At 40.7% G+C, this 27292-nt stretch overlaps 2 protein-coding genes across 6 annotated transcripts in view; one reads left to right on the forward strand and one right to left on the reverse strand.

Annotated features, from left to right (window-relative positions):
* The window catches only part of LOC136014536 (spermatogenesis-associated protein 7 homolog), a 56480-nt gene extending 30673 nt beyond the window's left edge, over positions 1-25807 (reverse strand). Inside the window, exons 1-5 of the mRNA XM_065679277.1 lie at positions 25778-25807; positions 22119-22309; positions 10397-10470; positions 5710-5802; positions 2462-2509 (exon numbers count right to left, since the gene is read on the reverse strand). Coding sequence (XP_065535349.1) covers positions 2462-2509; positions 5710-5802; positions 10397-10470; positions 22119-22309; positions 25778-25807 — 436 coding nt within the window. The remainder of the gene's footprint in view (positions 1-2461; positions 2510-5709; positions 5803-10396; positions 10471-22118; positions 22310-25777) is intronic.
* Positions 24277-27292, forward strand: part of KCNK2 (potassium two pore domain channel subfamily K member 2) — a 128066-nt gene continuing 125050 nt past the window's right edge. For 4 of the 5 annotated variants that reach the window (XR_010612792.1, XR_010612793.1, XM_065679422.1 and 1 more), the window contains exon 1: positions 24277-24545. The gene's annotated coding sequence lies outside the window, so the exon portion shown is untranslated. The remainder of the gene's footprint in view (positions 24546-27292) is intronic. The other variant, XM_065679431.1, reaches the window with a different exon arrangement.

The following is a 27292-nucleotide window of genomic DNA, read 5'->3' on the forward strand; positions in this document are numbered from 1 at the left end:
AAACAGAAGCCTATTTTTGTAGGCATAAATTCATTTCATAGTGCTCAAACGATTTTGCACATCATGCCCATTAGCAGCAACTGTACCTTCATTGTGCTACTGCCCTACTGAATGTTTCAGAAGACGTAAGTTCTGATGCACCTTTTCATTGTGACTTCTAAATTTTGAGCTTTATCCTTCGAGGGACAAAACTTCTTATGCCAAGACAGATATTTCTGGAACTAACCTGTCAGAAAAAGGATTTAGCTGTTACAGAGTGTCTTTTAGTGAAGACAAATATTAAATGGCAAAGGTAATCTGCATTTCCCCAGCAGGCGACTGACAAAAATGGTTTTGGGTCCTCAGTTCCTTTGATGGAGAATCTCATGTCATGGCTTCTGTGTGCACCAGATGTTTTGTACTCAGTGTGGGGTTTTAAATTAACAAAACCTCCACACAACAATACAGTCCTGCCTAGCTGTGTAAGAGGAATACCTTCCTAAGAAAGCATTATAAGAATAAAGATAATGTTTCCTTCTGATACATCATCCAGGAAACTTGTTACCGTAGCTAATGCAGGTAGCTGAACAAATTCTATGTCCTCCTTATCTCAAGGAGGTGAGATTCTACTCCTCATGCACTTCTGTGTCAGGATCATCTCTCTGCCAAACTAACAGCCTCAGAAAGCTGCCCCTGGCAATTCTTTCTGTTAATACAATGCTGTTTTCACAAAGTGATCAATCAAAATTATGAATTTTAAGATGATTATATAAAAGACAACTCTGAAACACAGTATTGAGCATAAGGAGTTAAAAAAAATAAGGGAATTTTGATTGTGATGTGTTATGATCCTGAAGTTGTTCTTTTGCTCTTCTCTACTGAATCATAGAATGTTTTGGGTTGGAAAGGACCTTAAGATCATCCAGTTCCAACCCCCTGCCATGGGCAGGGACACCTTCCACTAGATGAGGTTGCACCAAGCCCCATCCAACCTGGCCTTGAGCACTGCCAGGGATGGAGCATTTACCACTTCTTTGGGCAACCTATTCCAGTGCCTCACCACCCTCAAAGTAAAGAACTTCTGCCTTAGATCTAACCTGAACTTCCCGTTTCAGTTTAAACACATACCCTTTGTCCTGTCACTACAGTCCCTGATGAAGAGTCCCTCTCCAGCATCCTTGTATCCCCCTTCAGACACTGGAAGCTGCTCTCAGGTCTCCACGCAGCTTCTCTTCTCCAGGCTGAACAGTGTCAACTTCCTCAGCCTGTCTTCATACGGGAGGTGCTCCAGTCCCTTATCATCCTCATGGCCTTCTCTGGACTTGTTCCAACAGTTCCATGTCCTTTTTATGCTGAGGACACCAGAACTGCACACAATGCTCCAGGTGAGGTCTCACAAGAGCAGAGTAGAGGGGCAGGATCACCTCCTTCGACCGGCTGGTCACGCTGCTTTTGATGCAGCCCAGGGCACAATTATCTTTCTGGGCTGTGAGCGCACACTGCCAGCTCATGTTCATGCTCATGTTCATGTTCATGGAGATCTCATATGATGCATTTTTCTAAATCTTTATGGGCAAGAGTTATATTTGCTTCTTTGGCCTGTGTCTTGCTCAAATGACTGCATCTCACCATTGCCTTTGAGCTATCTTTGCTTCCAAGTATATAATAACCTGCTCAAAGCAATAACCCACTGCAGATCTCTGATACATGGCTCCCACTATGCATGCACTGTGGAAAAATAGATGCTTTCATTTTTCCAGCTTTTGTAACTTCATTTTAAGATAGGGTGTTTCTGTGTAGAAAGGGTAGATGCTCCCTCATATGTAACTATCAAACGTAGCATGTTCCACACAACCTCGTGAAAGAAGAAAACTAAACACATTCCAGAGTGAATGCTCTGTTTCCAGGGTAAGGGATGAATGTATTCCTTTTCATCAATCTTTCTTCTTTTCCAAAAAGGAAGGGCAGGAGAGACTGTGCCTACACCTTGGGTACTGCAGGCTTCAGCCAAGAGGTGGCGTTGGGGTGCAGTGCATTGTTCCCTTACCAAAACGCCATCCGTTCCTCAAAACCTGTCTTAACTGTAGCATGCTTGATGCCCAGGGACACACGAAGCATTGAAGGAAATGAAAAACGCAGTGTGGATTAGCAAGGAATGCAAAGGGCCAGTAGTCTGAGTTTAGACTGGAAAACTAAAGCAATTTATGCCTCCAACAATCATATTGCTTGAAGTAAGTATATCAGACTCCCACAGTCTGCAAATCTGTGTAAACACGAACCAAGTGCTTGATACAGCTATTAAGTTAGACACTACATTAGCTATTAGTAGATGCTAGATAATAGTGTGTTAACCACAATGATGCATGTTTTCAGCATGTATATGCCTCTTCAGAACACCTTTCATCCTAAAAGAAAAGTATTTCCAAACCAAACAAATGGAGACAGAACTATTTTCAAACCAAAATGAAACAAAACTACTCACACTTAACACTGGTATGCAGACTTTTTGGTGCAGATGAATCAACAGCGGCTGTATTAACAAAAAGAAGGTTCAGTCCAATGAAACACTAACATTACAAATAATCATATCAAAATGGATAGAGATGAAACTGATCATCCTAAGGTGCTGGTGGTAATTCCGTGTGGGAACATGGCACCAGTCTGCATGATATAAGCATTATTAATAATTTAGATCTACAAACCACTAAGTCCTATTGTTTCCCTAGTGATGTATACTATTTTCTTCCTATTTCCTGCAACTATCTTTGCCAATGGTCATCTCTCAAAAGGTAGCACAGCTTAAATGCAGTGGAGTTAGTTGAGTTACACCAACCACAGTTATATCAACTGCAATTAGGCCAAATGAGGATTTGAGCTCTTGTCTTTATCTGCACAGAGTAAGTGTCTCAGCAGTGCTCCTGCTAGTTCAGTATAAAACTGGGGTCTGAATTTTGTGGCTTTTGCGCAAAATTAAGGTATACAAGTAAGAACCTGTACAGACACATTTGTTAACCTTCATTTTAGTTTTCAGTTTAAGGAAAGCTGTACTAGTTTTGTATTGGCATCTATTACTTCCTGGAAAGTTTCTATTTCAGGGGTGAGTAGTACAGCTGAGATCAGCCAAGGGAAACAGCCAAGTGATGCTTTAAGAGTGAGGTTCGAGTTGTCCCTATGTTTCATGTCATCAGTTCATTATCTTTCTAGCAATATCAGTGATCTAATTATACAATTACACAACATGTTATTTGGTTGTTTGGTTTTCATTATAAAAGATTAAAGCAAATAAGCTCCAAGGAATCAAGCCCTGTCCCTCGACTGCTGCAGTCTTCATTAAGTCATGTGCCCATACAGGAGGTAATATGGAGGTTAATGGAGCTGTATGTCTGATATCGTACGTACCTGGATACAACTGAGCTATATGAGTAAATACTATTTTTGACTGTGGAGAGAAAAGCAATCACTTAGAGAATCTCAATATTCGAGTTTCATTTGAAGGGCACTGACTCTTTTTCCATCCAAGACGCTTCTGTGTTTACTGCCAAATGTCACAGCAAATATGAGTTTGTACAAGCACTCTAAACAAAGTTTCAGATATGCAGGGCTAGCTACTGTCTAGGGTGAGGCCAAACAGGTTGTATTTTGGAAGGCAGCTGTATTTCAAAAGGATTGAAGAACATTTTAGAGAACACTGGAGAAAACCTTTAGACAACCCTGACCAGATTTTTCAGAGGCATGGAATCCTATCCTCTCTAAGGATGTACTGAATATACAAGAATGCCAGAGTGGGACTCTTCATCAGGGACTGTAGCAATAGGACAAGGGGTGATGGGTTTAAACTTAAACAGGGAAAATTCAGGTTAGATATAAGGAAGAAGCTCTTCCCTGTGAGGGTGGTGAGGCACTGGAACAGGTTGCCCAAAGAAGTGGTGAATGCTCCATCCCTGTCAGTGTTCAAGGCCAGTCTGGACAGAGCCTTGGATGAGTGTGAGGTGTCACTGCTCATGGCAGGGGTTTGGAATTAGATGATTTTACAGTCCTTTCCAACCCCAACTATTCTATGATTCTGTGATTCTATGATTCTATGATATCCTTGCAATACTGCATTTATTTAAATGCATGTAAACATTTAGCTCTACAAGAACTACCTGTAGGAATGACGAAGCACCCTAAGAAGTAAAATAAGTGTTTTAAGATTAAAGGTTTCTGGTCTAGTATGTTACAAATCTGACTTTTGAGAACTATAACTTCACATGGTGAAACACCTAAGAATTAGATATTTTAGCCGCTGGAAATTTAGGTTAGCACCTGCTGTGAGAAACTCTTTCCAGCTTGACTGAATTCTGCTACAGACAAGCAGGACTGACATTTCAAATGCAGAAAATTGAAAGCTGCTTGGGAGCAAAGCACTGGGCTCCTTTTATGCCAAGAATATCTCCTTTGCATTTTCTTCTGAGCTTTAAGAATGTAACAGACAAAAACTGCAAAACGTCTTTGGTTTCTTCCTTGTATTTTTTGATCTTCACTCTCACATTTAGGATTCACCAATTGAGAATAAAATGAAGTTCAATTATATACAGCAGTCTCTGCGGCTCTTAGTCCTGATGCTTCTGTATGTGTATGAGCCCTGCAGTAGGCTATGAATTCTACAGTTCTTAGAATTCACTGTTTCAGTGGCATTAGCCATGCAAAAGCAAGAGTCACTTCAGTATGAAAGTATAACAGCGGCAATTCAGCCTCCAGCTCCCAATATGAGTGGAAAGGTCATGAACCATAGCACGGCTCAGGTCATGAAAGTGAAATAGTGGTTCTGATACCATGATAAAAGAATGTGCTAGATTGAGCTAGGTAGCTTAAATTAAAGCACTTGGCACTGCAAACTGACAAAGAGATGGGTCTCTTGGCAAAAAATGCAGTAGCAATCTCATCAGCTGTTCAACAGCTATGTGTTGTTATAGAGCTCACTGCATGGTATCAGTGTATTGTTTGGTTAGAAAGCCTTGGGAGCCCAAGGAATGGATGTCTTGCAGTAACAGAACTATGGCTATGGCCATGGAACTCCAGTTGTTTTTGTCTGCCCCTGAAGCACCAGGAAGTTTACACAGCTCCAGACAACTGATGTAGGCCATTTTTTTTATTCCAAATCCTCTTTCTAGCAGTTTGCAGTTATTTACAGGAAGAAGAGTATTTGAAGAGCTCCCTCAGACATAAGTGCTTGCTGATGGAAATTCCTTCTAGGTTATTTAGGAATGAAACTGTAACTTTCTAAATGTCAAAAGCTACAAACTCACTATTACTCTTCACTGATTTCTCCCAATTAAACAAATACCTGACCTAGTTCTCATTTTACCTTTCCTTTTAGTCAGCTACCATATACATCTAAACAGAGACCATTATTAAAATAACTTAGGAGAATTAAATACTATTTCCTTTGCTAACATGAATGTGTCCTTTTGTGAAACAGTTTGACTCCGTACACTTCATGCCTCTTAACAGTAGGACAAGGTTACAGTCTCCATCTTTGTCCCCTGCATAATGTCCTACATATCTCTTCTTTTAGGGTACACCATGTTTTAAACCCTCCTACACCCTTTAAGTTAGTGACAGGAGAGGGAGGAAAGAAAGGGGAAGAAATTCAGCAGCCAGCCAAAACTAAGGGCAACCAACACACCCTTAGCTATGATTTTATCTTTCGGCTATGTAGATGTCGTTGTCATTATAGACTGTACATACCTTTGGCTGACATCAGCTTCTTGTAATGAGCAGCCATGTGATCTTGAATGATGTACTGGTTGGAGGGCTTGCAGGAAAGCCCTGGAGAAAAAGCTGCAAGAAGGAAATCTCTCAGTTCATTCAACCGGGCAAGTAATGCCTCATGCAATAAAGACTCTAAAAACATTTGAATATTTATCTCTTCTTGCCTGAAATAAAACCAAGTCAACATTCATTTATTTGTCTCAAAAAGTAAGGGTAATACAAAATGAAAAAATGGTAAATTATTCTCATTTTGTATGGTTTTGGACACCTGAGAAGTATAGCTTGTAATAAGTAATGTACGAGCCTTGGATATTATAGAACTCTGGAGAGTAATAGAGGATCTCACTGTTTAATATCTGATATAATAAAAAGCATTTACATTTTGAAAGATTTAATACTAGAGAGTAGGACCAAGTGGTGTAAAAAGCTGCATATTAATGTCTTGGTAATACCAGGCCTAACTCTAGCACTCTGTAGTGAAGGAAATGGACTGGATACACACAAAAGTAGAAGTAGGGCCGAAAAGGAGCCAGAACATGGAACAAAAGTGCGTTACACACAGACTGACCATGACACTCCTCTGAATCTCTAACCCACAAGACTTCTCAGATTAGGAAGAACTTGTCTCTGTATCTGACATCAGTTCATTATCCCCGAAAAAAAACCAAGACGCAGATAAGCATTTACTCATTTCATACTTTAACCTGGCAGTGGCCAAGATAGCTCACTGTCTTTCAACCTGTTTCTGAATATAAATATTATTTCTGAAGTCCCCCTGTAATCATCAGGCAGGATTTGTAGACGGAAAGTTGCTAGCAAATAATATTAAAAACTAAACAGCATACTGGAGATCGGAAATTTAATATGCCTTTGGCCTTCCATCCACAGATACAGAAATAGCCGTTACACTGAGATAATCAGCTCATCCACCCTATTAAAATCTGGCTTTCTGACACAATGAAGAAATGATTGTTTCATCGTTCATGTCCCCAATGTACAATTTCAGTTAATGTCTTAGTTTCAAAGTTTGCATTGTATTTTGAAAGGAAAAATTGGGTTTAGAGTGTGGGAGTCAATCCTTCTAATCTCTGTTTGGCTTCTTTCTTGCTGTGCTGCTTTTTCTAGTCTAAATCTCTTGCCTAGCAAGGGAGACAGTGCTATAAACTGTTTTTCACAGCTAAAGAGTTTGACTACATTCAATTTATAGTCTCACCTTTTGAACAAGCACCATAAATAAGAGTAGGGCAGAACACCGATTGCCATATTTGTTGCTTCATTTAGCATAATTTACTAACGTGATCCTGCAAGCGACTAAAAGCCTGCCCAAAGGGCACTGGCATGAAGACCTGCTTTCAGCAGCCTGTCCAGGAGCAGCATCACATCCCAACATGACCAACGGCACAAAGATGGTGTTACTTTAGCTCCATCCATTCTGGTTTTCATTGAACACATAAGCACAGCCAGAGTGTTTATACAACGACACAAATAGGTACAAACAGAAGTAGTGACTCTGTGTTCGCTATAAATCAATGGAGAACTTGGTGCCAAATTATGTCCAAATTCCATTTATTTCTTGTCTCAATGAAATTTAGCATGAGTAGTAAAGGTACCACTATAGAATCCAGTACTTGAAGCAGACACACATAAAGCCCATGACATTTCTAATCACGAGCTTTCATCATGTCTCCAGTTTCAATCAAGGAAACCACCTCATAGGTGTCAGTACCATACTAAAGAAATCAAATGGTTACAATCAGTACTATTCTGTTTCAAAGCTTTTATGTGCTTGAGATTAGTAGTTACTCACTCACTTCCAAAGTTTGAAAACTTAGTTTTTTCACGAATTTTGCCAATTGTGCTGCAACCTGCTGCTGGCAAGCAACTGGAACAAGCTTTCCAGTAATATCCAGCACCATCCCTAGCTGATAGCAAGTGGGAAACTCTACTGAATTCAAGGAATCCAATGCCCTAAATCACAGCAGTTAGAGGCTCTCGTCACTAAGGCAAAAAACCCCAGTATTTTGGGAGATGCCCCAAATCTTTCCCTGATTGGCACTGTCAGCCTGATTTCAATATATGCAGCGAAGAAGACAGCATGATAGAAGAACAATGTGATAATCCAAACAGTATCCGAGGATTAAAAAGGGATGGAAAATCCATTTATAAAAAGAACATTCTTCTCCAAATGAATTACCGGCCCAAATTTGAAATGCTGGAGGTATACAAGGCACTATAAGTTTAATCTAATTTTTGATCTTAAAATCTAACTCTATCCTGTGTCCAGAAAATCACTACCATTGTGCAATAAACCACATTGTGGTTATTCCTATGCAAGGAAAAAAAACCCACAGATTATTTTCTTTGCCAAAGACTTTCTATCGAACTTTGACAACTCACTTGGTCTTTCTGTGTCTTTTTGTCTTTCTGAAAAGAAGACATGAAAAAACACATCCATTTTCCAAGAAGATGTTTTAAGGGTAAAAACAATAAAGTGGGGAGATTTAGGGGTGGGCTTCCCCCATCCCTAGAAAGGGTGTTCTTATTTGACCTGTCTGGAAAGTTAACACTTTTTAACAGATTTATTCTTTTGTTTTCCTTTACATCTTTGAATAACTTCAAATTGAGGGAAAAGTTAAATATAAGAAGAAATTTTCCAGGAATTCTTGGTAGCCCTGTTATGAGGCTCCCTTGATAGGGCAAACGTACGTCAGGTCAGATTGAACCAGCCCTTTCTCTTGCTTTTGCAAGTCTTTCTAAACTTTGAGTAACATTGTGCTTTTAAGACACTTATATCTGCAGGCCAATGGCAGCGTTCAAGGCCAGGCTGGACAGAGCCTTGGGTGACATGGTCTAGTGCGAGGTGTCCCTGCCCATGGCAGGGGGGCTGGAACTGGGTGATCTTAAGGTCCTTTTCAACTCAAACCTTTCTATGGTTTTATATATGAGCAAAGATCTCCAGGAAACACAGAACCAAGAACAAGGAAGAAAAGAAAGAACAGCGACAGCTCTCTCAACTCTGACTCTTTTTATTTCGTATTTTTAATAACTTTCCTAGTAATTTATTACAGTCCTGAATGTGTAGTTGTACAATGACTAATTTACCTCCTTTCCACTGATTGAATTGCAAGAGATTACTTCTGCAAATCATGTTTGGAGAATATATCATGTCATATCATAAATCCAGTCATAGCAGTATTAAAGTTTGACTAATGCACAATGACAGTGATAAAACGTGTCTTTTCCATGGAGCTGGAAACAACAATATGCTTCTGAAAACCGCAAGAAGTGACTTTGCTCCTCACCAGATTGCTCATTCAAAGCCACTACTTTTTGATTCTTAGAGGAGCAAAAGCTTGTTCTCAAGAACATGTAGAGTATTTTAGCCTTTAAAAGACTAGTATAACTGCAGAGCTGAGATCACACAAATAGTTTATCTTTATACCGTTGCTAACTGCTAATTCCTACAAGTGGAAATTTCACAATGGGGGGACAATACTACACGTACATTTAATCAACAAATAAAAACTCTTCAGTGATACTTAAGCCTCAAAAGCTTGGAAATATCAAATTCTTATCTACCCTTCATATTACCAGGAAGTGGGAACCATCTGTCCTTGGCTTTGCCTTTTGTAAACAGATAGAAGTATCTGCCTAGCATTGCAAGGAAAGAGCTACCTCATACCATAAACACAGGTTCACAGTTATGGTCCTTCACCTGTATCTGTGTACTTCCTCATCTTGTATTTAGAGCTAAAATCTGAAGGAGAGAGGGACCACCTCTTTGCTCTGTGTTTGTCTCGTGCTTAACCAGGTAGAACATTTGCCCATGGCTGTGGCCACAGGGCTTACTTCAATGCAGATGAGTATAATAGGACAATCTCTCAGCAGAATGGCCCAGTCAATGTCTGAAAAACATTGAGCAGATCCTCCTTCTTTGGTTCAGTTGCATAGTTACCTCAAGCTGCTCCCCTTCTGCGTAAATATTTTAGCCTATTTTCAGCTACAGGAACCACTAGTAGGCATTGAGCTTTGGCTTCTGCTTTGAGCATCTAACAGCGGTGTCTCTGCTTCTGTTCCCTGCAGAAGATACATGTATATTCCTTTATACAGGAAGCCAGCATGACAGATTGCTGAGGTGGGGACACAATAGGTGTCCTCCTCTCAGTCCTTCGGGGTTCCTTTGGAAAGGTGGGAAGAGAAAGATGGCAGTAGAATAACACCCTGTGGCCCCTTAAATGCAGAACTCCCTGTGTGCGGAGTAAAATGTCTCCGACTGCGGCTGGGCTTTGTCAAGGAAGGGACAAAGGACAAACTGGACAAAAATGGAGAGCGATGGTGCTGTCTTTGCCAGCATTTAATTAAGGACTGAAACTATATGGATTGGGAGAAGGTAGAGTGGAACAGCATTTCCAAGAAGGGAAGCTTCAGGCAAAACAGCTTTTCAATATTCTTTTTATAGGTGTTTTGTAAAGATCCTGATAAGGAAAGCTGATTGCACGAATTAAGAAGGTGATTTTTGTAATAGCAGATCTTAGAAGCACTTATCTACTTTATATTGTTAAAATCATAAAATAAATATTTTTTAATAAGCTTATCATATTCAAGCTCTTACTCCAAAACTGGAAAACACAGGTATCTCTCAAGTAATACTTTGGATACTTACGGCTACTTTTGAGAGTCATGCGTCCTCTGAAAGGTCCCATCATGGAGTATGTAGGCACAATGGCTATCTGGAATCTTTGGTAAGGAAGTAAAGTGTATTAGTTACATATTATGGAAGCATTAAAAACTCTGATTATCTTTCTGCAGATCCAATGGGGAGTACAGAAAAGTCATCTCCTGGCCAGAATGCTACACTACAACTGATACAGGTATGAAAAGGCTGGTACTTTTCAGTTTACTTTCCCAACCACATTACTTCTGTTTGTTGTAATTCCTACCAATTAGTGGGACTCTTTTGACCAGATACTCTGAGAAAAAAATCCCTGTTACAACAGCATCTATGTGGCAGCTTTCTGCAGGCCACAAAAATGAGCCATGGCATTGTGCAAATGTCACGTATTTTGCAATCTGAAAGATCATCTCTGCTAAACATAAACCTTCAAGGCAAAAGAAAGAGGAGCTCAAATGCTACTGTGCTGCTTGTGCCCAAGGGAAACAGTGGGGAATAAACCACAACATTAAAGTTTTCCTAAAGATACTCCATGAAATAAGGTAGACTAACATCAAAAAGCCATACCTAGAAAAGCCAGGCCCAACACAGCAAAGTAATCAAACAAGCCACCTCTCATTTTAAATTAAGGGCAAGTTTCAAGAACACAAATTCCAAATACACGTAATTCCACCCATTTTATGACGATGTGTCCCAGTGCCGACAGCTGAATTCATCTCGGATGGATTGCAAGGTAAATTTTTCAGTATGCCTTAATAGCTGCAGGAGCCTACCTGTTCAGTGGTGTGGTTTTCAACACAATCATGATCCTAACTCCCACTATAATCAAGGAGAAGCTGGTATGTTACTTTGCAGGTTTGATCCTGTAAAACTAAACATCAGTCCTCATTTTTAACTGGCCTCTAACTTAGTGAAATGATTTGTCTGTATGCAAAAGTTCCAGCAATAATCTGAACTATAGTTTAAATAGACTTTCTCCAATTGAAAAAGTTATTTTGGTTCACCTTAAACCTATTCCTGGTTAACGTGAAGCAAGCCAGTCATCGGTGCAATGTAAATACATAAATAATCTTCTCCAACAGATAAACCTTATCACTTTAAACCCACACGTAAATGCCACTGCTTCTTTATCAGATAAGCCAACTGGCATACAGGAGCCTAAATCTCAGCAGCTTTATACCCCAAAGAGTTGTCTACCAGCAGAAGTTCTTAACTGTGAACTGAAATGCCTGATTAGATTTGTGAGTTACAAAGGAAACATCTCCTTAGAGATGATCCTGAATGTCAAAGGACAAGCCAAGCGCCATCAGAACTAGAAAAATCAATGCAATTCTTTCCTTGGTTTCAAAGCAACAATGTAATTTGGGGTAAGCACCAGGAGTATCTGACTCTCAAACAATGAAATGTTTACTTGTGTTTTCACACACAGATTTCCAGATAATATTTGGCTTCAAAGGCATTGCTGCAGCTTTGCAAACCTTGTGCTGTATAGCTGTGTTATACAGCTGTAACCTAAGGGCAGGGACTTCAGAGATTGATTACAGGGTTTGGATCTTGCTTTGGTGACACCTGACTGAGAGCCTGTTTTTCAGAGAGTACACTTTCAGGCAGGTCTAAAATTCAGGCCTCACCACAGGTAATTTAGGTTTTGGTAAAATCATCTGTTCACAGTGTTCTTAAAGGTAAAAAAGGACCCAGATACCAGAGCATTATAACTGTGTTCTGAGAAAACAAAAGCACAAGCAATGCTTTTTTGGCTCAGGCTCTGCCACCTTAGACCTCAGGCTTAAAGCAAACACACGATGAAATAAATGGGAGCTTTTCCTCTGTGCCCATATTTCTAATTGGCATGGGTCCCTAAGTTAATAAAATCACCAAAAGGTCAGCTTCTTTCTTTTGTCTTTTGGAAACATACTTCTATAGTAACAACAGGATATGCACAAAGGACGTCACTGCTCTTAAATCCAAGGTAGCAGATCAAAACATTTAATTATTATGTTTATTTAGATATATTCCTTATGAACTTTTACTCTTGTTTTGAAAACCAGTGGAATTTACTCATAGCTTCATATATACTGGCTAAAGACTTGAAAGCAAACTAACTTAGCTACATCTCACTGTATAGTACTACTAATACTTTTGATTCTTTAATTTCTTTCAAAGTAAAATTTATCTGTAACTAAATCCTTACTTTTGGCTTTTTCTTTTTCTGTCAGACATCTCTGAAAGGCATCACAGGTAGGACATTATACTGAAATGAGCTCTTAAGCATGTGCAACTTGAGAACAGAGAGTAATTCCTTATCTTGTGTCCAATCCTACCATTTTAGCTCAACAACTACTCCACTATGATTTGAAGTGAAAAAGCATGAGTGGGAAACTGCTATAGGTGAAGGCGGATAAAAATGGAACAAGCACATATCAAAAATTGTACTTGTTCGACCCAAATACATTTAATTTAGTCTGTGCATGCTATGTGTAACGTGTGATGCAGGCACTAAAGTGTTCTTATGATTGAAAACAGTCACAATAATGGCAGGTATTTAAGTAACTAGTACTTTATATGCGCATTTACAGCAGTTCACTCGTGCTAATGCTGTTGTTCAAACCCTGGTGGTGACTTACTGAAGTCTCAACCAACCAGGCTCTGTACAAACAGTCATCTGCTCATTAGGGTACCCAGTGAGCTTCCAATGTTCACCCTCATCTAAATATCTAATACATGGAATTCTCTTTCTCATGAGAAGATGCATTGCACAGTTTCCATAGCTGCAGCCATTTTTGACTTATGGAGCCCTAAAAGGTTCTAGAAACAGTGTGTTTCCCCATGGAAAGCCATTCAGAAAGAGAATTATTTTGGCAGAAAGCATTTCGAAAACCAGTGAGATGACAGTAGAAAACGTATTGTGTTCAAGTTATGATGACTTGTTGTGCTCCAGTACCACACAGAGAGCCAGAGCATATTTAAGGTGATGCCACAAGCAACATGCTCCAGTTTACTTCAAGATCAGGCCTTGAATGATGAGCACCCTTTACCAGAGCAAAGTGGCTGATAGTGAAACAAGGGAACTACCTGATGGAGTTTCTGAATCCAAAGGGTACAATCTCTTAAAGGCAGTAATTCAACAATGTTCCTTACCACAAGCTTAAATCATGTGTGCTTTGTAAAGCCATGCTTTAGTACTATTGCTAAAATAATTCAGCAGCTATGCAGATGGTATTATTTTTGCATTTTCTTAGAAAGAAAACAAGAAGTATATAACCTTTGCAGGACTGGTGTTAATTTTTGTGAAGCTTTTCATTGGAGCCACAGCAAACTGAGAGACAGCAGAGCTTCTGCCTCATCTCTGCTTACACTCTGGTACAGCAACAGAGGCTGATGTGTTTTGGGATCGTTTCAGAAAAGAGGAGTTTCCTAAAGCTGTCATAATTTATGCCCACCTTTGTTGAACCTCTATAAGACACAGGAGGGAATCTGTACCACATAATCAATAGTTACCTATCCAACTATAAGTTAAGCTCTGATCTTTGCAGTCATTTAGTGAGGGAATGAGTCCCAGATCTAGTAGAGACTTATTTCTATTTAATGATGTGTTTTGTTGTCAACAAGTCTCTTCAGTTTCTTGTATTTTCCACATTTCTATAATAGCTGAATCTGTCTCGCTGCAGCAGCTATTTTATTTGTGCCAAACTGCTTTAATTTCTCTTATATGATTATAAGAGAACAATTCGATTACTAAGTGTTATATTCTGCTATTTTACATCACTGCAGTTCTTCTAACAGGAGACACAAGCTGTAAATTATATGGAAGAAAAATCAGATTTTTCTTACAGCAGACAGATAGATACTAAAATGCTAAGTTCTTTTATATTAAACACAGCACATCTAAAAAGGTGACAGTAAAAGTGCCAAATGGAAGTTACAGAAAAAGAGAGATGCTTTCTTACATTTTACCTAAGAACAATACACAGCTACAACATAACATTGCTAATTGCATTCACAGAAGACAGACTCTTTCTGGATATTTTGAATTATGTACATACAGCTGAGTGGCTGCTGCGGTGAGAAGATCGCTCTCCAAAAACAAGGGTTTGATTCTGTAGCTTTGCACTTGCCTCCAGCAAGCTGCTGAGCATCAGCTCCCACATCTGCAGGGCTTTGTGTGCTGCAAGATTTGGCTCTCAGTACAAAAGTCAGTGACAAGTGCAGTTATTAAGAAGGTTTCAACAGCAGTCTAGTCTCCTGTTATTCATGATGACAGAATATTCTGCTTCACATATTCAAACTTAAGGAATTTCACTGCATACTACAGTGAGTTAAAAATTAGCTGTATGTTAGGCCATTCCCATTTATGGGACCACGGAAAGTTTAGCATAATTCTGAAACAGAAACAGATCTGATCATCTTCTCAGGGGTTTTCTACTAAGTTTGGGTTGAAAGGAGTGGACCTTCATTCGCAGCAACACAGAACTACAATCTCTGAGATATATATATGGCACTTAACATTCAGAACTGATTATTACATATATATTATTTGTCAGCATCTCCAAATCCACACGAATTTCCTAGTGGACTGGAATCACTCTGGGTCTGTATTTGAATACCTGTAGCGTAGAAGCCTGTGTCCCTCATCAAGCATTAGATATGGAAGCAGCATTCTCAAACTTAATCCAGAATGTTAAAACAAACCCAACTTGACAATTGTTTGTGTAGCATTTTCGGTCAGTTTGTCAAAATAGGAATAGTTCCCAAAGAAAGAAGGAGATTTCACCCAACTTCAGACATAAAACCTGCAAGGAATCCTTTCAGCTCACCTGATGGGCTGCGGGAGACCCAGGACTCCAAAGCAGTACCGCATATGGCCTCCTCTTTGTTGGGCACTGAGGCCACTCCAACACTCAACGTTTCCAGGCTTTCTGGAAGTACCAGGGCCTTTCTCTTGTGGACCCAAAAGCTACACATCATGTTTGGCTTTCCAGTTGAGCAGCTGGAAACCTTTGAGAACTGAGCTTATGCCAAGGTCCCTGAGACTTGAAGCCCTGGGGGACCCTCCTCCGACTCACTCTGGTATGAATAGCTAACAAATGTGAAAGCCTGGGGATTTGGGAATCTGGATACAAAGCCTCCAGATTCAATGCATTTAAAAGAAGTCATTTCAAGGCACAAGCAGAGGGGTTCTAATAAGTCATTTATTTTCCTTTGCATGGAATGGGGGTTCTGCCACTTGACTGCCTCTGCTAAAGCCTACCGTACTTGTACTGGGTGAACACTCTGATATTTGGACTTTGTGGTATTTAATTATTTGCTATCTAAACTGCATGATGAACTATTAAGAGCTGGAGGCAAATGAAGCAACTGTTGCAGTTGTGAAAGGAAAGCCTTAGAGACCTCCTATGAAGGTATGTGTGAACCCGTACCCGGGCCATCCTCCCACTGATCAGCAGGATCCAATTTTAGCAGTGTGCTTGTCAGCTGCAAGGCCCCTCAATGGAGCAAAGACACTCCTTTTCAAATGCCTTTGCTGTCACTGGGTGGTATCCACTCACAGCTACAGAGAAAACATGGAGAAGCAAGGAGAGACAGATGAAAGGAAGAAAGATCAAGGCAGTCCTTCATTGAATCCCTTTGATGTGAAAGGGAGATGTTACAGTTTGGGGATCTACAGGCAGAAAAATAAGAACAGAAAACAAATAATAAGAAAACCATGAAAGCATGTGGGAAAATTATAACTCTGCTCTTTATTCTCTCTTTTCATTAACAGAACATGGTTTAATTAACAATATATTTTTGGAGGCTGTCTTTCTTTTTATAAGAGCTCAGACTTTTCACTCGCCTCTGCATGTCATTTCTGGGTAGCTGCATACAGGTCAATTATTTGTTCTCATTCAGGACAGATTCATAGTTTCCTGGTAATACTTTCAAGATTCTTAAATAAATAGAAAGAGCACTATAATTGTATCCACCCTTACATCCCAATTAAACAGCTGTGGGTTGCTCCTGTACCGATTAGCCTATACTCTTGCCCTGCAGGACAAAGAATCACTCTTACTGGGCTTTGCACAAGCCAGAGCTCATCTGCAATTTGTTATCCTTTACACAGTTTCCAAGTAAGAGAACTTCTTAACAGCAAGGAGTCTGTTCATTAATATATAAACTCAAGCTGATGAAGAGCTAATTACTTGATTGCCTGAGAAAGTAACTGAGCCACCTCTCAAGTACACAGCCATGCTGTGGTAGCTCCTGGATTTCAGTGGGCAACACAGTCAAGTAGTTACTTCAATAAAGGCGGGAGCCATTTCTTTTGAGTTTCTAAAATAAGCACATGCTGTAAGTGAAGCACTTTAGACTGCATTTATCAACAAGAAATATGGCCCCATCCCGAGCAGGTAAAAGCAAGATATAAATAAATTTATACTGTCTCTGCTGATGGATATGAACCTGTTTGCTGGCAAATTGCTTCAGTTATTTTAGACTCCTCTGAAAACTCAAGTCCTAAAATAACTTCTATCCCCCTTCCTCTTCTAAAACCCTTTTTCTCTTGTTCTCAGCAGGGAGACGACTGGCTTTAGCAAGATGGGTGCAATACAGTCTTTCCCTTCTCCCCATGCCCTAGAGTCACCTTGGACATGGCCTATACCTCAGAAATATCCCTTTCTCTGCCTGGGAGGATTGTGGCAGCATCTGTCCAAGGATGTACAGCATACTCCACCAGAAAGCTCTGCTCTCCCCCAGAGCAAGCAAATGCTTTCTATCTATTGCCTGTGAAAGGGCTGAGCATTGTGGCAGTGGAAATTTCCTAGAGCTTCAAATGGCCATGACGGGTTCTGGTGCAGCAGTGTTCTATCTACCAGACTGGAAATGACTTCAGGAATATCTTTATAGCTAATGCATAACTTGGAGCATCTAAGACCATGATGTGTACCTTTTACCCTTCCAATCTGTCTTGTCCAGTTAAACCAGAGGTTAGGAGTTTCTCAGGACAATAGTTGTCTTTCATTCTATGCAGACTTGTGCCTCACAAAATGAGTCTTGATCTGTCACATTTAAACACTAAGACAGCACAACCGCCAAGTCACGAGAAATAATCTAAGTACAAATAAGCACTGAAACATGAGATCTTTGAGAACTCTGAGGTTTGTATCCACCACACTGGTTAGCTGAAAATTGAAGACCATCTTTCCCCACAAGGCTGAGAAAGGAAAAATTGATGAGAGAGAATGTGAGGGTTAAGTGCTGTGTTCTTGTCCTATTCTTCAACTTTCCCAGGCATCTACTTAAGGCAAGTATTGGAGATCTATTGGCTAGATAACTTCTAGTCAGATGCAGGGCAGCACTGGTAAAGTGTTTTTCATTTTAAAGCCTTCTTTACTTACAAATTGTAAATGATATTATATATAATGTAAGTTATAAACCCTATTCAGCCTCAGTTTCTCCTCACAGTATAACGTGGCTGATAACTCCTCTCTTGTTTTAAGCATGATAAAGCCACAACCTGCATCAGGGCCACTGACCTACACCCAGAAGAAACCCAAACTCTACCAGTCTTGCATGTTTTAATTAGTGTTTAGTCTCCCCTTGCCTATAAGGGCTAAACTGCAAGTAAGGCCTAGTGAGGGAAAAGAAAGAAAAAAAGGACAGAGCAAATGCACTCTTAAATTACAGACCTTCATACGACATATTCTGTTCATTTTATCCTATCATTTAGATACTAAGGAATGGCAGGACACGTGTGAACTATATTCATTTAAAAATAACAATGTATCTTAAAGAGTTAATTAAATCAAAAGGATGAAAAAGAGCACAGGAAAAAAAAAATTAAGCCAAAAAGCTGGTAATTACTGTCTCTTCTCCCTTGAGTTTTTGGATACTTTTTCCTCTACTCAACTGTGTTTCCTCTGCTATGACTTTTTCTACATGACATGATACTGGTATGTTAATGCCTGATGAAGCAGGAAATTTTGAAGGCAACTTCTGTTCCATACAATGAGGAATTACTGAGTTTTCCTCTTTTTTGTCAGGTATAATGCATTGGTATCAGTACAGTTGTGGGAACTACAGTATTACATGAATTAACTACATGAATTAACTACATGAATAAGTCTGTCATTTATTTTGATAGGACTTTGACAAGAAAATAATTTAATTCCATTAAATTGTCACACTATTTAATTATTATTGTGTTATTTCTCTTTCCCAGTTTTCAACTCACAGGACTGTAAATCTTCACTGATGTGCCTTGCGGTAGGTCAGAGGTGACCATCTTGAACATAAGATCCTCACAAGGAACTACAGTTCGCAATTGAAGCCTGCTGGCTCACAGCAGTTAGCTACAAGTTTGAACAGTTCACAAAGGTAATAACAGCCTCTTTCCGCAGCAGCTGCAGCAGACAGAAATAACAGACTGATGGTTGAAGGGGAGGAAAAAAAAGAATTGGGGAACTCTTCCTTTTCTTTATGTCACTTCAGGGGCATGCTGTGCACTTCGTGGGGCTTCCAGGAAGCTTACTACAGCACCTTTGGCACTGGTGAGGAATAATCAGTGTTTGGTGTCACAAAGCAGAGCTGAGATCAGCCACAACTGTGGCCAGGTCAGTGAAATGGGAGGGTGAAGCTCTGGATGCTAGCAAGCTGGAAATTTCTCCAGAGTAGGCAAAAAGCTCCCAGTGGCCACAAGCTAATAAACCAGCTCTGTTCCATGTAGTCATACAGCCTCTAGCATAAGGATAGCAGGAACAGCGACACATCTGTTCCTAAACACCAAAAAAAACCCACAGGAAGATGTATAAAGCTCTTTTCAGGGGATAACTACAGGGCCAGGATAAATCATTGAGGATATGAACACCGTCAGTTGAAGAAGCTGAGGACTCTAACTTTTTTGTGACATAGTCAATAAAATGATTGCTCTTTTGTACCAGAACTGCAGCCCATCTAGTTCAGCATCCTGCCACTGGGATCCTGCCTTTCAAGTACCTTAAAAAACCCTGCAGCAAGCGTATGTATAAAAGCCAATCTGTTCTTGTCCTCATCCTACATCTTCTAACACCCAGAAGCTACCCTCTGAATAAAGGAAGAAATTTATTACTTTTCCCAATAAATCTATTAGAATTCATTGCAGACTAGTTGATGCATCAGTTTGTGTCATCCCTAAACACAATTAAAAGGATGAGAAACAAGATCTCGGTATTTATCAGTCCTTTGTAGTCTTAGCAGTAACTTCAGCAGGTGCCTTGAAAGCATTTCAATACCTCTAAATCACTAAGTAATATTAACTCAACTTTTATAAGTTTTCCAAATCCTCCTTCTGTTAACTGTACATGATGACACTTCAACTAATGAGGCCAAATTAGCAACTTCCAAGTTTTAAATAATTAAAACCAGCCACTGCTATATAAATCTGCTGAGATAACATTAAACCCATGATTTACTGCCAAATTCTCTGAAGTTATACTGTCACAAAGTTATTGTGGTATTAAAGGACAGAGGAAAATATACCACCAGATATTAATGATAAACACAGCCAAGATTTAGACCAACGAGTTTTGGGGACAAATATAAATTGTAAAGTGAGTGTCCTATGTTTGTATGGTGTTGGATATTGCAGGATGAAAATAATGATATTCTAATTCTTCTTTCCTGAGTGACAGCGATAAAAGCTTCAAGTAAGAATTCACTTCACATGCAGCACGAGCCCAACCATCTGTAAATAACTAAAACAGCTAAGACTTTCCCATTATCTTAAGGGCTGCCAGGCACCAGCCAGATCTTTCAGTCTATATTTACCTACCTGTACCTTTATATTCTGTGGTGTTTCTTAGAAAAGATCATAGGTCTCCACATGTTTGGGAAACCTACAGCTCTTCATACACAAATGAGCATGTTTCTATAACCTCAGCTATGTAACTATTTCACTTATTTAGATGAGACCTTTTTCATTCTGTTGCAATTTCTTGTTATTTTTTGCATGCCAGTCAAAAACTCACCAGGAATTATTGTTTTGTAATTCACTAAAAAAAAGAAAGGTAGGACAAAAAAAAAAAGCCCCAAACATAAAATCTGTTTTCCATTTTTATCCTTTACAAAATTGGCCCAGTAAATTACTTAACAAATATGTAACAACTGTAACAGACAAGTACATTTTACTTTTGATCTTCAGTCACTGTTGTAAGTTTGCTTCCAGCCCCAGTCCCCACTGAAGTCCATAATGGTGTTGACATTGACTTCAACAAGGTCACAATTCAATTCTCTGGCAGCCCATGGTTGTTTCCAAGCAGGAAGCATGAAGAAATGCAGGCAGGTATGCGTGTGTTTGTGAGACCAACAGAGAGGCCACACCTCTGTGTTCAGAAACCATGTACGCCACTGGTTTCTTCAAATACCGTGAGGGCTTGGCTGGAAAAGACTTTGTTGGCAGCTAAAGACTTCATCAAATGAACCCTCCAAAGTGAGTAGCAAAACCGGCCTCTTGCAATTAAACTTTCCATTTTATGAAACAAAGCCATTTTCTGCTAGCAGCTCAGCAAAAAAGATGTACCTCATTACCATGAATCTCTCAGACAGGACTACCTTCAGATACATGAACATTTGCAATAGACTATGTGGCTGCAGCAAAACGCCGGCTCTCTTTATCATGGAGACCCAGCTCTTCTCAGTAAATTAGTGCCCTTTGGTGAAGTGGGATAGCCACTTAGGGAGGGGGGGTTGTTGCTTTTTCTTACCTTCTCAAATGATGCCAGCCACAGGTTAGCTCAGAACACAAGCAGAGCACTGAGTAGGGCAAAACAACATTGAAACTACAGCAGTATTAAACTACCAGGCTTTACAGCCAAACCATTTTGACTTTTTGGTTTTCATTGTGCAAGCAAGAGCTTTCCTGTTAGAAGGGGAAATCAGTTAAGAGAGAGCAAGCATAGAGCATAGTAGGGGAGCCCTGCTGTTACTTGCAGCAAGAACGTCAGAACTGGAAGGAGGAGGTATTAAATGTAATTCCCTGCTGCTCGCTCTCTTAAGGCACAGACAGTTCTCTACTGGAGGCCTGCTAGCTGCAATCAAAGTTGGCCCTAGGAGACCTTCTCCACCATAAAGCCATAAGCAGCAACAGCAGACTATAAAGTTCTTAATTAGCTGTAAGCACAATCCTGGAAGTCTTAAGCAAAGGAGAATCCTCAGATCTGGTACTTCCGAGTGAGGCTCTGATTGCCCAGAATCATAGAATGGGTTGGGTTGGAAAGGACCTGAAAGCACATTCAGTTCCAACGTCCTGTCCCAGGCAGGGACACCTTGCCCTGGACCAGATTGCTCAAAAGCCCATCCAACCTGGCCTTGAACACTGCCAGGGATGGGGCAGCCACAGCTTCTACCCCTGGGAGTGCCTCAGGGGATTTCACAGAATCCCAGACAGGCAGCGGTGGGCAGGGATCTCTGAGGGCAGCTGGTCCAGCCCCCTGCTCAACGGCTGGTGCCCAGGGCCGTGAGCTTGGCACTGAGACTCCACCGGGCAACCCGTGCTAGCGCTCTGTCACTTTCAAAGGGAAGAGGCAGTTCCCGACCTTCAGACAGACGCTCCCGTCCTGCAGCTTGCGTCCATGGCCGCGGGTCCCGTCACTGCGCTCCACCGAGAGCGCCCTGAGCCGCCCGCTGCCCTCCGCGCAGCCCCGGGGCAGCCCCCGGCGCCTCCCGGCCTCCCGCGCACCCACCCCGCCGGAGTCCGCCTTACCTCGCCGGCGGAGGGCGGCGGGAGGCTCGGGACCCGCGCAGCAGTGGCCGCTGGCCCGCGGGGTTCCGCCTGGCAACCCCGGGGAGGAGCCCCGCGGCCCGGCCGAGCCGGGACGGGCCGGGCTGCCGTTCCGCAGGCCCCCGCGGCCATGGCCGTCCGCTCCCCGGCCTTCTCTTCCCCTCAGGACGCGTCTGGAAAGCGCTCCCCCCTCAGGAGCAGCGGCGCTGATGGGGCATTTTGGAGTCTCTTCAAGCGGCTCCTATTTATGGCTCTCCCACCTTAGAGCCCAGCCTGGGTCTCGGCAGCAAAGCCTAGTGCGGCATGCATGGGATGCAGCCAGGGAGCCAGCTCACCACCCCCAGCGCCTTCAGTAGCCAAGGGTGAGTGGTAAAACGTGTTAGCTTATCACATTAAATGCTCAGAATCACATTAATTGCTCAGAATCACATTAAATGCTGAGATGATATTAAATGTGAAGCTAATATTAAGCGTGAAGCTGGGGCTGCAAGCGCCACACGGGCCAGGCTGCAGGCAGGCCCCTCCATCAAGGGCCTGAGGGAGAGGAAGCACTGAAGCGATCAGAAGGATGATGCTGGCTGACCTGTTCGAATGTGTTACAGAAAATAAGGTCTTGGAAGCAGTAATGCGCCCCGCACACTTAATGTTCAGAGTGGTAGTGGATGGGTAAAGAGCTGGGAGAAAAACATAGAATCATGGAATAGTTAGGGTTGGAGAGGACCTTAAGATCATCTAGTTCCAGCCCCCCCACCGTGGGCAGGGACACCTCACACTAACATGTTTCTGTGCGGTCAATAACGCACTATTGAGATGATCAATTGAAGCATACATATCAGTCATAAAACTTCTGTTTTGGCAATATCCACTTTTTAGCATTATATTAGAAACAAGCGTTGTTGTAGGAGTTCATTAGCTTTTTGGGGCGGGCGTTCACCCTGAAGGGTTTGCTTTCACTTTCCTTAGTACATTCAATTCACATTAAACTCAAAAGAACCAGCGGACAGCTTAGGGTACACACATTCCATCACCCTCATCCGTTATCCATATTAAGTGACCAGAGGATAAATTAGGCTTTATGTGAGCACTACCCTGATACTCTGTAGTTTTGTAAAGACATGTTTATCCAGACTTCGTGTCTTCTGCCTTTCAAGATAATGCAGCTCCAAGAGGAACTCTTAAGAAGCTGTGTCACAGAGAGGAACACAGGCTGCAGCAACACAGGCTGCAGTATCAGTCAAAAAGGTAAAGCAACTGCACAACTGCTCAGGAATACTTTAGTTCAGTGCCAGTTATTGTATACTCTTGTTTATTGTGTCTTAGCCATGACAAAGAAACATCTCTGTTTTAGCTGGTGAGTTTCACCTGCTGTAGAGCAAGAGATGGGGAAGCGCATTCTGTGTAAAACATGCTGATCATTGGTGCTCCTTGTGTATAGTTAAAATAGATGCAAACATCAATGCCATGCTCTGGAAAACAGTGTAAGTTGCAGAACACAAGTTGTAGTACTGTCTTGCAGTGAGTTTTAAGTAGAGAGTGACAGGGTTGTTCCAGAGTCATCCTAGTGACATCTCTTCTCAAGTCTGCCTTGAACCTATGTGGGCATATAGGGCAAGAATATACCTAGAATCAAGCAACACTTAGAGAGGAGGGAGATTAAACTTCCAGCTTAAGAAAACTGTGTTTAACATTTCCAACCACTTCAAAATAAAATGTCCCCGGGTGGCAAGTGGAAGACAAACTTTCTTTCCTTAAAACTCTTTAAGATTAAAGCAGGCAACTAAACATTTTAATCTTCTAGCTTCATGTCTTCTTGCAGATCACTACGGGTGACAAATGTTCTGAAGGGCAATCTGTGCTTTAAATTTCCTTTTAAAAAACCTAGGCAGTTCATTTGCATGCAGATAACTGACTAGTCCTTTAATTTTCTCGTAGTTCTGTTGATGATAGACAAGAGCTATAGCTCATACTCTCTCAGTTATGTTGGTGCAGCAAGAATAACAAGTAACTTAAAAAAAAGGTATTTTTGTTACTGAAGTCAGCACACCCATCTCTGAGTTCACGCAGGGAACAGCTGTAACAAGTAAGAAGATACGTTTATACACAATCACTATTTGGGGATGAACTGTGCTTCAGAGAAAGTTGCCTAGATCATAAACCTGCAATCAAGAAAAGTTTCTCTTAATGTGCTGATTCTTTTTAGAACCAAGGCAAGGCTTTTATCATCCTTTAAACAACCACTTTTCTCCTATCAGTCATTGTTTTCATTGAAGAGAAGGAACAACTAAACAAACACCTTATTCAGAAGATGTAGAGCTATTTTGAAGAGCTTCCTTTGCAAATGTTCCTCTTGGAACCCAGTCTCTCATATAAAGTGGATCTCTTGTCTGAACCATCCTTCTCTGTGAACAGGTAAGTTCTGATGTTTTTATTGCCTTTTAATGTAGTGGGCAGGTTTCTAGCTTGTATTTAATCAACACATTTTATGCTGGCAGTCTTGAAAGAAGAAAAAGGTTTGCTGAAAGCAAACTGATAAATTCAGAATGTTGAAGAATAAGCAAGAGATAAAGGAGGTCAGGAAGAAAATGGCTGTTTTTTCTAATAACAACAGAAAACATTGTCTGCTGTTCTTTCTTCCCTTGCTTTCCTTACACTTATCAGTTTCTTTTCATAGTGGTGTTGATAGAGTTTTGCTTAGTCTTGTTTAACTTAATAGCAAAATGCTTTTGAAGACCTTATTCTGCAGGAATAAGGCAATGTCAATCTTAATGCGTATGCAGCTTCTGATCTCATGTGTTTTTGAGCAGTATTAGTCTCATACCTGAAAAGAGAAATAGAACTCTTTCAAAGTGATTTGATCCAAGTTGTTCACAGTGTTTGGGTTTGCAAATGTTGTCCAAGATTAAGCAACTTTTTCATTTCAACTCGCAAGTGGGAATAAAGAGCTTTGAACTTTAAACTTGATTATTGTGTCATTCCAGTTATGTTGTTATTTTCACTTTTGCTTATACAACTTGGTCAGAAGACAACATGTGAAGAAGCAACAATAAATATCTGTTTCGGTAGCCTTTACTTCAGTGAGTAATAGCACTGAGTTTATGGGGCTGCTACTTCTACAGGGACCACAGTGACGAGAAGTTATTTGGCTCTTAAAGATTTAATTTGTTAGTAAAGTACAGGGAAGATGTATAAAAATTCAGTGTTGTTGGACTTTTGAAGAAGCACAGCAACTAAATAAACAGCTGAATGATCTAGCAGCAGCAGGAGACCTGCTAATGCAAATACTTAGTGGAGTGACTCATGAAAAACAAGCTGAAAGAAAAACATTAACCACTTGCCCTTTCTTCCTCTCCCAACCCTTCTCCCTCCTTTCTCCTTCTCTTCTCACCTCTTTTCCTTCCTTTCTCCCTTCCTTCCCCTACTTCCTTTTCCACCCCCTCCCCTTTATCTTAAAAGCGCAAGCAGATCAGCAGCAGGGAATTTTTCCCTACTTGCATATGGTACATCCAGAAGAATTGGTACAGGAGACGAAAGTAAGATGCCATTCCATTTTGAAACCTAAACCAATCTATGACGTTCTCCCTCTTGCTGGATCACTGAAAGGAAAGAGCTTCTCTAGCTGTCTTACTATATTCTTTACTCACCACCTTGGTGTACAGGGCTCGTCCTACCATGGCGGGTGATGCTGGAGTGAAAACAAACCAAGACTTCAAATGTAATTGTGCTGCAAAACCTCCTTAGAAGCTTTAGAGCCTATTTTTCACAAGTATAAATATCAGCAATAAATGAATACTCCCAGCCTTCAGCCATCTGCATATATTTGAGGGATTTTTGTACAGATGCATATTATCCTTTGGTCCTCTGCTTTCTCTCTGGGTGTCTTTCCGTGGATATTGTTATTGGGTAGTGTACCATAATGTGTTTGGAGTTATCGCTGCAGTTTTATGTGGCTTTGCTATTGTAAATTTTCTTTCCAGGAAGCTTCAGTCTCATGAGTTTAACCAACATACCTGTTTCACTGTAACGTGGTTGCATTAGCAAAGGATCCCATTTGAATCAATGTGAGATTCAAAGTATTAGGCGAAGGCTACCATAGTATAGGAATTGAAAGTATTATTATGTGTGGTTCCCACATACAACCATCACTTAGGGAGGAAAACATTCTCTTAAAAGGCTCTCTAAAGCACAAGTTTTACTTCTTTAGAGAACATACCAACTGCCAATGCTTATACTACCCTGCAAACATGAGTGGAGATGGTGCACCTTGTGAGTTCCAGTACACCATAAAGACTGCAGAATTAAGCTGCTGCTGAGATTATTTCCATCATCTTCTTTTTCATATGTAATGGAAAAATCTGCGTTCTCGCTCATAACCAAGCTCAACTGATGTGTACTTCTAAATGTACTTGCATATGCTCATTTATCTCCAGAGTACATCGTAATAGCACAGTTATAAGTTACTCTTATTGTCGCTGAAATTTTGAAAGTAGAATCTATCCTTTCTCATCTAATATATAAATAGCCTAATTTGATCCTTGGAAACCTTTAATTTCTGGCTGTAATAAACTGGTAGAGGAACATGTTTCTAAAATACATGTTTCCAGCCACTGGAAGGAAGTGTATCTTACTAATATCTTTATCATTAATTTGCAGTAATGATCCAGAAACTCAAACCAGCAGGAAGGATAAAAATATAGAGGCAAGCCTTAAATAGCTTGTTGACAGAGAAGCGTTAGAAATAAATTTAACCTCAACCTCAGCTACAATGACCACTTGCCACTCAGTTTTTACATGGCATTGTATTCTGTGCTATTTACTGTTTTATCATGCATCTTGTAGAGCATTGTTCCTTGATCCTTTCTGAGAAACTACATGGCTGAATGCAACCCTTAAGAGAAGGCAAGCTTTGTGAGCTGGTGCAAGAAGTCTGTTCTGACCCATCCACCAGTCATAGGGAGCAGTGATTTAGTCTGCATTGTCACACACGACACGTTTCAGTTTGATAAATGAGATTATCCTTAGGCTCTTTGTCAAGTTGGGCTTGAAGTGGAGGATTTGACACCATCTTTAACACCTGAGACCCTGCTGAGCGTCGCTTTTCTTTCTGTGTTCATTGGAGAAGACACATCTGCATGGCTAAAGAAAGGGTTAATTTAGAG

This window comes from Lathamus discolor, chromosome 5 (genome assembly GCF_037157495.1).
Source record: "Lathamus discolor isolate bLatDis1 chromosome 5, bLatDis1.hap1, whole genome shotgun sequence".
NCBI classification, from domain to species: Eukaryota; Metazoa; Chordata; class Aves; order Psittaciformes; family Psittacidae; genus Lathamus; species Lathamus discolor.